The sequence below is a fragment of the Notechis scutatus genome, chromosome 16 (genome assembly GCF_049901735.1).
Source record: "Notechis scutatus isolate UNSWTSFEM ecotype Mainland chromosome 16, rNotScu1.2, whole genome shotgun sequence".
NCBI classification, from domain to species: Eukaryota; Metazoa; Chordata; class Lepidosauria; order Squamata; family Elapidae; genus Notechis; species Notechis scutatus.
This window is the reverse complement of record NC_142024.1, coordinates 4,524,465-4,540,515: the sequence shown is the minus strand read 5'-3', so window position 1 is coordinate 4,540,515 and position 16,051 is coordinate 4,524,465. Positions and strand designations below refer to the sequence as shown.

The window sequence follows — 16,051 nt, the reverse complement described above, 5'->3', positions numbered from 1 at the left end:
TGTGGTGGGGATAAATTAAGGCTAGAAAAAAAAATATGAAAGCTAGAAATAGCTAATAGATTAGTGAAGAATAGAACAGAACAGAACAGAATGCAGAGTAGAGTAGAGTAGAGCAGAGTAGAATGCTACGTGGGAACACAAGCTGCGCCGCCCACATGCCCCGTGGGAACACAAGGCTTACATCCCTTCATTGCGAACAACATGAGGTAGTGAGGGGAGGGGGGAAAGGGCAGAGGGGAGGAACTTGCCCCATGCGCCTGGCCTGGCCACCGGGCTGCTTCTTTCAGCTTCTTTCTTCTTCTGCTTTTGGCTGCACGCAAGGAAAGCAGCAAAAGTCTTCCTTTCTCTCCCCCAAACTCCGACAGAAATGGGACCCTGCAAGGCCTCCTGCTCCAAGAGGCTGTGCTGGCGCGACAAGTCTCACAAAGACTCATTTCTGGTAGAATTTAGGGGAGAGAAAGAAAGACTTCTGCTGCTTCTGCTGCTTTCCTTGCATGAAGCCAAAAGTCTCTTCTGTCCCCCCCAAGAACGGAGCTGGAGACGGCATCCTGCGATCCCAAATAAAGAACGGTTGATCAGTAGGAAAATGGGGTGAGGAATTTTCCTGTAGAATTTTCAGTTGCCTCCTGAAAAAGCATCTTTGGGGCAACCATGACATGGAGGACGGAGAATCTTTACAGACCCCAAAGGTTTAAGCATTGTGTAGCTACTTACTTAATGCAGCCAATGATGACTTGGGTCAACGGGTAAATCAGGGGTTGCATGACGTCATTCGGATGCATCGTACTCAAAGCCCGGCACCAAAAGTATAAGCAATGCACGTATTGCCAGTTATAAACGGACTGATAGTTTTCCTAGTTTAAAAAAACAGAGAAAAGCAGGAAGTAATGCTGGAAAATGGAATGAAGCAAGCTGCAAAATCCGAATGTCAATTCATAAAACATTCCTATGCCTGTTTTAGTAGTTGCCTTAAAAAATGGGGGGGAAGGAAATCTGGAAGAGCAGTGCAGCCGTTTGGAAGCGAAAGTACATTCCAACTCTTCTCTTTAAAAGGTTGTAACTAAACTACCAGAGCTTTTGCCCTCAAATATATTTAATTGGAGAACGTGATTGATGACACCCAGCCTGTGAAGCTGCTCAATTGGAGAATCTGATTTATGACACACCCAGAGGGGGTGGAGGGAAACAGGGTCACAGGGGGACTGTAAATGACGTAGGCCAGAGTTGGCTTCATTACAGGACAGTGCAAGTATGTCTCCTCTAATGAATCCTTTGAAGTTTTTTGAAGTTTGGCTTGAGAATCATGATTTAATTTAGGGCGATGGCTGGAATCCTGACACTGAAGCGGTTTATTATGATGGTTAGATACTTCTGCTTTCCTTTTTCCTCCTCCACTTTTCCTTTTGCGCTCCAACTTGTTAGATGACAAAGTGTTGCTGTAAACTGCATACTACAAATCTTTCTGGATGAAGAATACGATTAAAAATATTTAGGGGAGTTAAGACCTATTATTCTCTGGCTGCGTTGCTTTCACGCCATGTTCATCACACCTTCAGATAAACCTACCTTCTTCTTGATGGTCATAGCCCCACGCAGGTGGATGGCCAGCTGACGGATGTATATGAAGGCCTGCTGGTAAGACACAGCGGGGTCCAGAGCGTACATCTCGATCAGCGTCCGTTGCATGAAGTTGATGAGCGGGAGGACATTAGGAGAGGTGAATCTCGAATTCTTGACATAGGAAATGTACATTTGCTAACGGGGAAAAGGAAGACAAAGGCAGAGAATTTGGGTGATGCTGACGGTGGCTGGCCAGTCACTTGTTTTAAGGTGGGCAGCTGCAGAAGCTGAATTCATAAATGATTTCATCCAACTACTGTGCTTCCCCGAAAATAGGACCCTGTCTTATGGCTTTTTGGCCACCAAAAAAGACACCAGGCCTTATTTTGGGGGGATGTCATCCATTGACTATCCTCACTTAACGACTCTTTTGCTTAGTGACATAAATTTTGGGCTCTTTTGTAGTTATAAATTGAAGATTAACTCCAAAATAATGGAGTTTTTCATATTCACTTAACTCCAAATTCACTAAACTGGGGGTCTTCAAACTTGACAGCTTTAAGACTTGTGGGCTTCAACTCCCAGAATTCCTCCTCCAGTCATGTTAGCTCAGGAATTCTGGGAGTTGAGGTCCACCAGTCTTAAACTTGCCAAATTTGAAGACCCTTGCACTAAACCAATGTCTCATTTAGCAACAGAAATTTTGAGCTGAAGGTTTTGTAGTTTGATGATGAGGGCTAGCTGTTATTTCAAGGGGTATCTTTTTACGAAAGACGAAGGCGCAGTTATGACATAAACCACGCCATGTTTCGATTCACTTCGGTAAGTGAATATGAAAAACTCCATTATTCTGAGATATACAGGTAGTCCTAAATTTATGACTACAATAGAGCCCAAACTTTATGTCACTAAGCGAGACAGTCGTTAAGTATGTATAGCTGAGAACGAAAGCCAACAACTGAGCTTCCAAGTACACAACAGCAAAACTGGACTGCCAGCAAAACATCTTGTGTTGAAAGCACAATGCTTCTTTTCAAAAAAACCAACAAAACTTGGAAAAATGCCTTCGTAACAGCTATGACTTTCATTCGTCAAATCAAAAAAGTAATAAATGAGGACACCATTGTGCAAAATTTTGCCTGAAGTTTTTAATTTTGTAAGGGGGGAAATACTGACCTAGCCTAAAAATGAATGTATAGTCTATGTATGCGTTTTCAGTCGCCCTTTGTCAGAAATGGTGTAAGGGTCTCCTGGGCAGGGGGTTGGACTAGATGACCTACAAGGTCCCATCCATTAATCTATTAACCTTACCTTTAGAACAGAAGGTAAATAAGCGTCCTGTTTATACCGGCAGATTTTGTTGATTATCAAAAAAGCTAGAACTCTTACAACTTCATCGCCTGTGCTCCAGAGTCGAATAATTTGCTTAATGAAAGAAGAAGAAAAAAAGTTATTTTCAATTTTTGTTTTGCTTTCAGAAGGAGACGCCTCTAGGGTTAGAAACTGCATTTTTCCCCCCCCAAGTGCCAATCAAGGCAATGCCACTAAATTTCAACCCTTTTTATGGCCTGAAACAGCATTTCTCAACCCTGGCAACTATAAAACGTGTGGAGTTCAATTCCAAGAATTTCCCAGTAGTACATACATCTTAAAGCATGCTGGCTGGGGAATTCTGGGAGTTGAAGTTTATAAGTTGCCAAGATTGAAAACTTAAAAGAACGTCATCTTCATTGTATAGATTTGCTTTAGCAAATGACCAGGTAATCTTAATGTCAACTCATAAAATATTTCTCTGGTCTTTTTAGAGCTTGCAAAACCAGAAGTGCATTCCATAAATGTTTTCAAAGATAGTAACTAGGTGACTGAAGTTTCTGCTGGGCAAAATTCTAACTGGAGAGCACGACTGATGACTCTTGGCTATGGATGTGTCCCATTGGAGAATATGAATACACTTATTACCTTGAGATATTGATTAAACTAATAACTAATAAAGATCTAATTAATTAATTTTAAATAAAAACCCAAGCCAAAAAAAGTTTGCTGTGGAACCCATTGTCTAGGACTGAAAGCCAGGGAACCCAATTTGAATAAGGGGGAATCCAACTTTAAATCTTATTCCTGCACTTTCTGGCCAGCCCTGCTATGGACCTTACCTTAAGTAGCATGCGAGACTGTTTGGGGAAGCTTAAATAATAAGGCACAATGGCACTGATGTGCTGAAGAACAGCTATTGTTACTGAGGTCCGGGTTAAACACGACAGAAGCTGCAGAAAGAAAGAAAAAAAGACAAAATTTTCATCAATATGGCTGAAAGGCTGAGCAATTTCAAATTGCCTACGCTTCCCCCTGCCCCTGTCCCAAAGGTGCTTTTTCAAGAGGCAACTGGGCTTTTTCCTTGAAGACGTTTCACTTCTCATCCAAGAAGCTTCTTCCGTTCTGCCTGAACACTGGCGAATGGAAGAATTCAGTCAGAACAGAAATGTGATAAACCGGGGTATGGCATAAAGGCAAAGACAGCCAGATAATAGGTATGAGTCCCTTTATTTGCTCCAACTTTGCTCCCAACGTCCCGGTTACTCTCCGGCCTGAAGAAAAGCTCTCCCACGAACCTGCAACAGCCTCTGGCTGCAGATACTCCAGTCCCAAACGCTGTAAGCAGAATGACTGCAATCAATCACTCCAGCAGGGCAAAATAATGAGTCCAATAATTCCATCATGGCAGATAAGCAAACAGAAGCACGGCTATAATTCACAGACAGGAGGAGTACCAGGAACACAGGCTAAAGCTCACCATACTAGATGAATTCAGTGTTTGTTCCCGACGAACGCCACTCCCAACTGCCTCTCCTTTAAACTCCATCCCCAGGTATGCCTTGTGAAGGGAATCAGGGCCCTTTCCTCCCCCGTAAGCCACACAACCCACATTGCTCTTCTCTGTTCTTTCCTGCGTGCCCTAGGATGAGGAGGGGGTAAGCCTTGGTCTTCCTCTGACCCCCCTCTCCCTTGTTCTACCTCTCCCCTGCTCTGTCCAGCCTGACTTTGCCCTTCCCCAATTTCCTCCATAGCCAACAAAGCCACTTTCCCGTTCCCTGTCAGCTCTTCGTCTTCCTCTTTGGATTCAGACTCCGACGGGAGCATGACAGGAAGAAGCTTCTGGGATGAGAAGCAAAATGTCTTCAAGGAAAAACAAAGGAAGTTCAGTTACCTGTTGAAAAAGCACCTTTGGAACAACCATGGCCTGGATGACTGAGAATCTGCATAGGCATCCCTTCTGCCCTGTTTAACTATGGTTTTTTAAATGTTGCATTTCTGTGATTCCTACCAGTTGAAAGTCAAACTATGGACTCGCTGGGGATTTTCTCTCTGTCCAATTCTCTTTCATTAGAAACAGGGAAGAAGAAGAAAAAACCAGTGGAGTCCATGTTATTCTCTGAGCTTGGTGGTTTTCTTGCAGACGTTTTATGACCAATAGCAATAGCACTTAGACTTACATACTGCTCCTTTGTTCTTTACAACAATGAGTGCTTTACAAATATCAGCATATGCCCCCAAACAATCTGGCATCCTCATTTCTCTGATCTTGGAAGGATGGAAAGCTGAGTCAACCCTGAGCCAATCAGGATCGAACTGCTGGCAGTGGGCAGAGTAAATCTGCAATGCTGCATTCCAACCACTCTGCCACCCCAGCTCCTGCCTCAGTGCACTGATGACATCACCTAGTTTGGTAGTTGAAACATCTGCAAGAAAACCACCAAGCTCAAATAGGAACCTGCAAATCACACCTGACTTACAAATATTTTCTTCTATAGGTATAAAAAAATCTTCCAAAAACAGGGAGATATGCCCAATATATAAAAAAAAGACCAAATTTGACCCTCACTTAAACTCACCTGAATGGTACAGCCCAAGTGCATTTTGATGTCCAATCGTAACTTGCTCCACAATGGACTGGAGGAAGGCAAGACTAATCTAAATCAATGAATGAAGATAAGATTTAGTACAGCAAATATGTGAATTTAAAAGCTGTCATTTCTCTGATATGACTGAATTGATAGTCATATCAGAGGAAGTCATTTCTCTGATATGACTGAGATGACTGAGATGACTGAATTTCAACTGGGCTAGTTGCTGTTCAACCAGGAAAGGTTCTTGCCTGTGATGCATTTAAAATTCAAGGTAGAAAATAAATATATACCTGCACCCATACATATATATCGTGTTTCCCCCAAAATAAGACCCACCAAAAAAGGCACCAGGTCTTATTTTCAGGGGATCCACTGACTAACCTCACTTGCGTGCATCACCCCTGGCCTCCTTTTCACTGTCAGAGGCCTTCAGGAACTTCTTCTGTGCCTGGCGAGGCTTTCCTGAAGGCCTCTGCAGCCGATAAGAGCTCTGGATCGATCCAGAGCTTTCTTATCAGCGACAGAGGCCTTCAGGAAAGCCTGGCCAGGCTTGCCGGCTGCAGAAGAAATGGGCCGGCAAGGCAGGTGTCGGAGGGTGCGAGGCCTGGCTACAACTGTCCAAAGATAAGTAGTAGGGCAGCTCCACTACTACCATCCCCACCCTGGAGTGGGCAGGATCTTAATTAGGGCTTATTTTAGGAGGTAGGGCTTAAATTGGGCGCATGTGTAAAAAAAATCAAGCTAGGGCTTACTTTCAGGGTAGGTCATATTTTCAGGGAAACAGGTTATATACACTTGTATCTATTAATCACTGTCCATTTTGAATACATAGCGGAAAAGAGAAACTTGAGGAGTTCACAAGGTTGATGCTCTATCAAACAAAACTGAATCTGGATAGTCCGCTTCGGGTATCACGAAGCCCCCTCCCAAAAGGTAACGAGGAAAACCGGTCCTGAAAACGATGTGTAGTGTCCCCAACTATCATGTGGACCCAGCTCAGAAACTCAGCCAAAAGTACCGGTCAGCTAAGGTCACATGCAAAGCAAGCCATATATAGAGATGTATCATTATCCAGACCTCTGAGTTCCCACGATGCTCTGTGGATCGGATAGCTGCAAATTATTACCCACATGCCAGCTTGAAAGGGATTAATTGTCCTCTAACCAACTGCGAGCCTTTGCTGTCCGAATGGAAAATTCAACCCTGGCCCTGTCGGCTATCCAATGTTCTAAGGTTTAGTTGTTTTACAAATTATTTGGGGGGGGGGTTAGCAACAGTGGTAGCACCACAAGATGCATTTAGGCCTTTGGTTTTGACACCGAAAATCAATTCCTCGTCCTGGGAATAAGATTAACTTATTTTATGGCTGCAGGATTTGGGTTTGGCTAGTCTAAAGAAAAGAAGAATTAGGGGGGAATATGATAGCAGTATTCTAATATTTGAGAGGCTGCCACAAAGAAGAGAGGGGCTCAATTATTCTCCAAAACACCAGAGGATAAGACAAGAAACAATGGATGGAAACTCATCAAGAAGAGAAGCAACCTAGAATTAAGGAGAAACTTCCTAACAGTCAGGACAATTAACCAGTGGAACAGCTTTGCCTGCAGAAATTTTGGGCGCTCCATCACTGGAGGCTTTTAAGAAAAGTCTAGACAGCCACCTATCTGAAATATTATAGGATCTCCTGTTTGAGCAGGGGGCTGGACTAGAAGACCTCCAAGGTCCTTTCCAACTCATTCATTCTATTTCTATGCCTCTGCCAGGATACTGAATGGTAAACCGAGTTAACAATCTACAAACCAGGCCATAAAAGAACTCGAATTAGCCAATTCAACAGGCAGGGTTAATAAAGCTGCTGCAGCTTTAAATAAACTGCAGGTACTTCTTGATATATGACAATTAAGCCCCAAATTTCCACCAGCAAGCAAGATAGTTGTTAAGTGAATTTTTCCCCGTTTTATAACATTTATTGCCAGAATTGTTACGTGAATCACTGGAGTTGTTAATTGAGTCAATTGCCAAGATTCGAATTTTGATCACATGCCCACAGGGATGTATAGTTTTCTAAATTCATAGTTTAAAAAATGATTCTGCTCAGGATGGATTAAAAAGGGACATTGGGAATTGAAGGAATAGTCAATTTTGCATGGTGGGCAAATTCCTAGATAGAAAGAATAAAGAACAAATAAATGTGAATAAAACAAAAACAAAAAGTTAACTTACTTTGATTTATTTTTTGCAGGCTTCACCTGAAGCAGTTTTTGCACAAGAACGAAGAGGTCGCGGACACAGAAGGAGACAATCGTGTTGAAGACTAAACAGGAGATGGGGAAAAAAAATAGAGACATTTCATCAATGAATTTAGCAGTTGTGAGAGAGAACTCTTTTATATACAACTGCCTGTCTCAATGCCAGCAACTTTTAAGAGGTGGCTGGGGAATTCTGGGAGTTGGAAGTCCACCCATCTTAAAGATAGATAGAATACTTCATTGGCCAAGTGTGATTGGACACACAAGGAATTTGTCTTGGTGTAAATACTCTCGGTATACATAAAAGAAGATACATTCGTCAAGAGTCGAGAATCATAAGGTATGACACTTAATGGTAGTCATAGGGTACAATAAGCAATCAAATAAGCAATAAATAAAGTTTTCAAGATTGAGAAATACTGGTATACAGGTAGTCCCTTTTTTTAAAGTGATTTTTTTTATTTTTAACAACATAGACAAACATAAACATAAAACAACAACTAAAACCTTCTTTCAATTATACAGTGTGTTTGTTGGTTTATATTTCTTGTGCACAAAATCTATAGTCTTTTCCTCTTAGATTTAAATTTACATTCATATTACATTAAACTTTCCATGTTGTTTTATATTATTATTACATCATCATTACTTTAATTTCAAATCCGCATTATCCTTTAGAGCAACTCTCAATTTTTACTAATTTTAATTCATATTATAATTCATTCTATAATAATCAATTATAACATATCATTTGCTCTGTAGTGTTGTTTTGAGGGTAGCAGTTGAAACAGTTTTATGTTCAGGATGTGAGGGGTCTGTAGATATATTCCCTGCCCTCTTTTTGACTCGTGCAGTTTACAGGTCCTCAATGGAAGGCAGGTTGGTAGCCATTGTTTTTTCTGCAGTCCTAATTACTCTCTGAAGTCTGTGTCTGTCTTGTTGGGTTGCAGAACCAAACCAGACCGTTATAGAGGTGCAGATGACAGACTCAATCTAGTCATCTATAATCAATAAGGGGTCTCAAATCTAAACAAATCAACGTGCCCACACTCACCATTTAATAAAGGCCAGCTATAGCAAACCAACGACTTAGGGCAAAGTATCAACGAAGATGGAATGTGTTTTTTTAATCTATTATTATTATTATTATTATTATTATTATTATTATTATTATTATTATTATTATTATTTATTTGCGAAGCTAGCTCGGTTCTGGGAAGATTTACCTGTGCTGTCCGTGACTTTGAACTTGCCGGAATCCGGCCCTGCCGATTCCCCCTTGGCAGTGACCACGCAGGCTTTGAAAGCTTGAGTAATTTCATGGAAGACCCTAGGAGTGAGTTTCTTCTGTGTGGAATGAAAAAAAAAAGTTAATAGAATTAATTTTAAAATAAAAGAATACAGAATACAGTATACAGAGGAGAGAGTAGGATACGATAGGACAGAACAGGATAGAATGCAAGATAGAATAGAGTAGAAATAGAGTAGAATAGAGAGTATAGAGTAGAAAATATACTGTAGGATAGGACAGGATAGGATAGAATGCAAGATAGAATAGAGAATAGAATTGAATACCACATCAACCGAGAAGGCGGTCTCCCCTCACATTTTTATGGATAAAAAAAAGAAAAATGTTAACCCCAACCCCAAACCCCCCCCACTAATCAATATTCTCTATTCTATTCTACTCTATTCTTCATTCCATTCCATAATTTCTTATTCTATTCTATTCTATTCTATTCATTCTATTCTATTCTATTCTATTCTATCTATTCTATTCTATTCTATTCTATTCTATTCTATTCTATTCCATTCCATCCATTCCATTCCATTCCATTCCATTCTATTCTATTCTAAATACTATGGTTAGAAAGAGACAGAGAAAATCAAGTTTAACTTTATTTTGGGCAAGACTTTCCATATTTAATCAGCCTTATTTGCAGCTCCTAAAGAATTGTTGCTTTTTTAAAAAAAAAATCTCTCTCTTACCTCTGCAGCTTCCTTCCAGTGTTCCACCATTTTCAATGACACGGTGATGAAATCCATTTTTTTCCGTTTAGCTGTTTTTTCTTCTTCATCATCATCATCTTCATCATCTTCTTCATCAGTTGCTTCCTATCAAAGTTAAAAAAAAGCATTTAGCCTGAAATGAGTGACACAGGGATACAGTCATGAAGTTTTCTTGGGAATAAAAAGAAATTGGTTTCTCTGATCAGAGAGAAGAGAATGTGCGTGTGAGTGTATGTTGTATGTATGTGTATGTGTGCATATATATGTATGTATGTATGTATATTTATACATATAATTAATTACCTCTAATTTTTCAGGCAACACGTGATGATCTTCCTCTTCATCAGAGCTGTCAGATTCATCAAAATTAAGCAAAGTCTTGTCGTTTTCTTCCAGGAACTTGTAAAATTCAGGATCTCGTTCCTTTAGTCGAGAGAGCTGGTCTTTATGTACTGAAGCATTACCTTTCTTTACTTTCCTGCACAACACAGAAGGATTTAAGGAATTTAAGCTTATATATCTATATATCCAGCCAGGAAGATTTTTTTTTTTAAAAAAAAGCTAACCAATCCTACATATTCCCTAGTGCTATATGGTGGCATGTGCTTAGAAGAGAAAGATCAGGGGTTTTTGCTTCCTAGAAAGCATGAATAAAAAATCCTTATTTTCAAAAATTTTAATAGGAAGCAGCGTTTCTCAGCCTTGCCGATTTTAAGAAGCGTGGACTTCAACTCCCAGAATTCCCCACCCACTAGGCTCCCAAGAGTATGGTTGGCTTGCGTTTTCATCTTCCCTTCAAGGGAACGGCTTTCGTTCTGTGTGTGGGTGTCCTTTTTGAGTCTATCTTGAAAGCCAAAGGGCTGGATGGGGCATTCTGGGAGTTGAAGTCCACCTATCTTAAAACTGGCAAGGTTGAGAAGCATGTTTTTTTGGGGGAGCAGGGGGCCTTCAAACTTGACAGCTTTTAAGACTTGTGGACTTCAAGCCCCAGAATTCCTCCTCCAGTCCAAGTTAGCTCAGGAATTCTGGGAGTTGAAGTCCACAAGTCTTAAACTTGTCAAGTTTGAAGATCCTTGTGTTAGAGGAAACCCTTTCTCATTTTCTACCAGGAAAGACAATGGAGACAAGGCAAATTTGGTCTGGTCTTCCATCCTCTCATCTAGTCAGCTTCCAAATTGAGATTCCTAGGTACATAGTTTAAAAGCTATCGATCTATCATATCTATCTATCCATCCCTCCATCCATATCTAGCTACCTATATCCGTCATCTATCCACCCTTCTATCCTCCTTCCCTTTCACCCCTTCACCCATCCATCCATCCACCATCATCTGTCTGTCTATCCATCCCTCTATCCATAATATCTAGCTACCCATATCTATCATCTATCCATCCATCCATCCTTCCCTTTCACCTCTTCATGCATCCATCCACCATCATATCTGTCTATCTGTCTATATATCCATCCCTCCATCCACAATATCTAGCTACCTCCATCCATCCAACCATCCATCCTTCATCCATCCTCCTTCCCTCTCACCCCTTCATCCATCCATCCATCATCATTATCTATCATCTATCTATCTATCCATCCATCCTCTGTTCCTCCATCCATCCATGCATCCAGTGGTATCTATCTCCATCCATCCACCCATCCAGCAGTCATATCTATCTATCTATCTATCTATCTATCTATCTATCTATCTATCTATCTATCTATCTATCTATCTATCTATCTATCCATCCATCCATCCACCCATCCACCCACTCACCTTTCCCCTGGTATCAAACTACATCCTGCTTTCTTTTTGCTGTCAAGTTTTGAAGGTAACTTTCCTTTCTCATCTTCCCCAGAATTTGGAATATCTTCTATCAAATCATCTTCCAAGTCAGAATCAAATCCTGAAGTTAAAAACTCATCCACACTCAAGTCAGCCAGTTTTTTGCTTCTGAAAAGGAGAGAGAGACAATTCAAAAATAAATAAATAAATACATTTTTGTTTAGAAAGGCCAATGCATGTTATAAATGCTTCGCCCCATTTCCAAGTTAATTTCACACTAGTGACACCATTTGCACATGAGAAAATCTTAAGACTATGCAAACACCAATACTCCCAATACACAATGAAAATTTAAGGCTGTTTTTCACACTTGCTTTAACTGTATACCACCCAAAGTCAGATCCGTGAGATGGGTAGCTATAGTGGTTTGATAAATGCAAGAAAATAAATTGAAGGCAAAACACTATCAACAAATATCCTGAATTACTTTATAATGTATTAAGTAATCACCTATGATTTATAATTTATTTATAACAATTCATTATTAGGGGTTATTTTTACCCACTTGCTTCTCCTGAGTTCTGAATCCCATTTAACTGCCCAGAGCCACTGTGGTGACTAAATAAATAAAAATAAATGAAATAAACCTACACATTTACACCTATCACTCTCAAGTGTCTCCCTGAAATCATTCTGTTCCCCAAATTGAATTCACCAAAAGTGCCTCAAAATTCTTGGGCCCACAAATTACAAAAACAGGTTTAAAAAATGGTATTTCTGCATTTTTAAACCAGGGGCTTTCAAAACTGAACAGGAAAAGAGGGAAAATATAAAAAATGGCCTTTTAGTCCACAGTTTATCAATAGTGACATGGTAGGTGATAGGTCTCTACAGCCAAAAATGACATTAAAATATTAATGACATTAAAATATTATCTTTCTGGTTTACTTAGAATTGTTTCCCAATATTTTAAGTCTGCCAGCCTAAATTTTACACTTTTTTTAAAAAATCCATTTAAAAATAAAAATTAAGTTGCCTCAGAAGCCAGCCTACATTTTACATTTTTTAAAAATCCATTTTTTAGAAAAATAAAAATTAAATTGCCTCAGAAGCCAGCCTACATTTTACATTTTTTAAAAATCCATTTTTTAGAAAAATAAAAATTAAGTTGCCTCAGAAGCCAGCCTACATTTTACATTTTTTAGAAAAAATAAAAATTAAGTTGCCTCAGAAGCCAGCCTACATTTTAATTTTTTTTAAATCCATTTTTTAGGAAAATAAAAATTAAGTTGCCTCAGAAGCCAGCCTACATTTTACATTTTTTTAAAATCCATTTTTTAGAAAAATAAAAATTAAGTTGCCTCAGAAACTGCTGCAAAGCTACCTGCTCCCAATTAAGCACCTTCAGGGTAAAATCTCCAGGTGTTGCTCATTATCTAATTGTTCCTCCCAAGCCAGCAAGTTAGGATGAGATAAATTAGGTTGAGACCTTAGCATTACAATTTAAAAGGGTGTTTTTTTTAAACCTGCCTTTAATGGAACCATTTTAAAAGGCCCCCAAGGTGGTTTTGTTGTTTTTAACATACACAAAGCCTCATTTCACAGCTGTTGACATGCAATAAACAAAACAATGTGTTTGCAATTTATTTCTAGTTAGCAGATTGTTGGGAATACATATTTTCTATTTTTTTTTACATTAAAAAAGGGAGTTAAGCTGCAAAATTGTTAAGAGAAAACAAACAGCTGTAGCATTCTTTAAAACAAAATTGGTATATCATACCTGTGTGTGTGTGTGTGTGTGTGTGTGTGTGTATGTATGTGTGTGTGTGTGTGTATATATATATATATATATATATATATATATATAGAGAGAGAGAGAGAGAGAGAGAGAGAGAGAGATTTTTACTTTAATGCAGGCCTTGGCTTTTTAATCAAAAGATGAAAATAGTATCTAGCAAATGTTTTGTATTTGGACCATATGAATGGGGCACGTTTGCAATACTTCTAAAATTATTTTTTATTGCCTTATTTTATTTGCCTTATTTTTATTGCCTTATTTATATCCCGCCCCCTTTATTATTTTGACAAATACCTCAAGGGTATTTGACACAACCAACACACACCTTCCACCTCCTGTTTTACCTACTACTACAACAACCCTGTGTGATGGGTTGGGTTTAGAGAGTGAGTGACTGGCCTAAAGACACCCAGGGGGGCTTTCATAGCTAAGGCAGGACTTGAACTCAGGGCTTCTAAAATGATGGGACATGGCATTGCCACGTGTTCCTGAAGGCTGGCACCCAACGCAAAACGCCATGCAACCCAATGCGACTCTTCCTTCGCTTTGCAACCGAATGCGCGCAAACCAATGCAGGAAACGAACCCAATTCCCTATTCCCACGTGTTTGCGGGGCTGCCCAGTCATGACACCGATTCCCAGCCCCTCCCGCCAATCCCACAAGGGCTTCTACCCCACCTCCCGTCCCCCCTCTTGCAAGGGCCGGACCCGCGAGGATGCCCTGGGACTGGCTTTGCAAGCGCCCTGACCTTTTCGTGGCGGCGGTGGCCATGCTGGCGGAGTAGCTTTTTCCCCCTCCGCAGCAGCAACAACGTGGGAAAACCAGGCACTTCCTCTCCCACAATGCAACTGAGCAGCGAGAGAGAGAGAGAGAGAGAGAGAGAAGAAAGGCAGGAGGGAAGTTCCCAGCCCAGCGGGCCGGATTGGCTTTCAGGTTCACCGGCGTGACTGGAGAAACGACGCCGCGGAGGCGTCGCTTTCCTGCCCCTTAAGACGGGGCCCGCGGGCGCCCGGTTAACAGTTAAACAGAATGAACAAGAGGTTTTTGTTTTTTGATTGTTGTTGTTTTTAAGGGGACCTTTGAAGTCATTTAGTCCAGCCCCCAAATAATAGCACTTCTTACACGGAAGATAAAAGAAAAAGAAAGGCACAGAATATTTTGGAACTCGGGACTTGTTTTGTCAATGGTTGGATAAAAGGGGTAGAAATTAGGAACTTAAGAAGTTATTACTATGTAAACGAATTGACCCAGACAGTAAGCTGTCCACTAAGCACATATTGTTTGTTTGTTTGTTTGTTTGTGTGTGTGTGTGTGTATTCATTAAATTTTACATATACAATATTGTGTACATCATGTGAGTCAGATACTTTCATATATATATATATATATATATATATATATATATATATATATATATATATATATATATATATATATATATATATATATATATATAATATACATATACATATACATATATATATACATATACACATGTGCAGAGAGATCAATATATATATATATATATATATATCTTAATAGATGTACATCAATATACATATGTGTGTGAGTATATGTACCTGTATATATATAGAGAGAGAGATCTCAATATATATATTGATATGTGTGTGTGTGTGTGTGTGTGTGTATAGACAGACAGGTCAATATCTATATATTGAGATAGATAGATAGATAGATAGATAGATAGATAGATAGATAGATAGATAGATAGATAGATAGATAGATAGATAGATAGATAGATAGATAGATAGATATTGATATACATATTGATATGTGTGTGTATATGTATGTGTGTATATGTGTGTGTATATACAAACACACACATTTTATATATAAAATAGTTCTGTGTGTGTGTGTGTGTATAAAATAGCAATAGCATTTAAATGTCCCAAAGGTGCTTTTTCTAGAGGCAACTGGACTTTCTAGTTTTTTCTTTTGAAGATGTTTTGCTTCTCATCCAAGAAGCTTCCTCAGCTCTAACTGGGGAATGGAAGGGTTTATCTTCCTTGCAGACAGCTGGTCATTTGCATCTTTTTAGAGGGTTCTTGAGGCCACTTGGAGATTTATCTGTGTCCTCAAGGGTCACCTGAGTGGTGCAAATGGTTCCTGTAGTGTGCATTTTTTCTGGAAATCTGTTCCTACTCCCACCCCATTCCAAGGGTGTTCGTCCCAAATTGCACAGCTAAAAGTCTGTAGAGATTCTCAGTCAGCCAGAAATGTCTTCCAAGAAAAAGAAAAAAAAAGCAAGAAAAGTCCAGTTGCCTCCTGAAAAAGCACCTTTGGGGCAGCCACGACCCAAAGGTGACTGAGAATCTCTACACACAGGGACCTTCAAACTTGGCAAGTTTAAGACTTGTGGATTTCAGCTCCCAGATATTCAACCTGGAATTTCCTGACAGTGAGAACAATCAACCTATGGAACAGAAGTTGCCCTGGGAAGTTGTGGGAGTTTCATCTCTGGAGGCTTTCAAGAAGAGATTGGACTCCAATCTGTCAGAAATGGCGAAGGGTTTCCTGCTTGGGGTGGGTGGGTGGACTAGATGACCTACAAGGTCCCTTCCAACTCTGATCATCTGTTATCTAAGTTAAGCCACGACGGGGCCCGGGTTTGCACCACCTGGCCAGCTGTCAATCGCAACTCACCCAGGCGGAGACTCGCAAATGGGGCTTGTTGGGAAAGCAGGATTTTTGGCACGGGCTTGCAAAGACACACACACACACACACCT

The 16,051-nt window shown here is 40.0% G+C and overlaps 1 protein-coding gene and 1 long non-coding RNA gene across 2 annotated transcripts in view; both read right to left on the bottom strand.

The window, feature by feature from the left end:
• NOC2L (NOC2 like nucleolar associated transcriptional repressor) overlaps nt 1-14,147 on the bottom strand; it is a 42,961-nt gene extending 28,814 nt beyond the window's left edge. Inside the window, exons 1-11 of the mRNA XM_087944704.1 lie at nt 14,052-14,147; nt 11,496-11,672; nt 10,028-10,202; nt 9,704-9,829; nt 8,941-9,061; nt 7,689-7,779; nt 5,451-5,529; nt 3,714-3,824; nt 2,872-2,985; nt 1,567-1,755; nt 715-854 (exon numbers count right to left, since the gene is read on the bottom strand). Of these exons, the coding sequence (XP_087800830.1) occupies nt 715-854; nt 1,567-1,755; nt 2,872-2,985; nt 3,714-3,824; nt 5,451-5,529; nt 7,689-7,779; nt 8,941-9,061; nt 9,704-9,829; nt 10,028-10,202; nt 11,496-11,672; nt 14,052-14,074 (1,346 nt within the window). The 5' untranslated portion in view covers nt 14,075-14,147. The remainder of the gene's footprint in view (nt 1-714; nt 855-1,566; nt 1,756-2,871; nt 2,986-3,713; nt 3,825-5,450; nt 5,530-7,688; nt 7,780-8,940; nt 9,062-9,703; nt 9,830-10,027; nt 10,203-11,495; nt 11,673-14,051) is intronic.
• Nucleotides 1-16,051, bottom strand: part of LOC148129399 (uncharacterized) — a 158,124-nt gene that overhangs the window by 74,091 nt on the left and 67,982 nt on the right. The window lies entirely within an intron of this gene.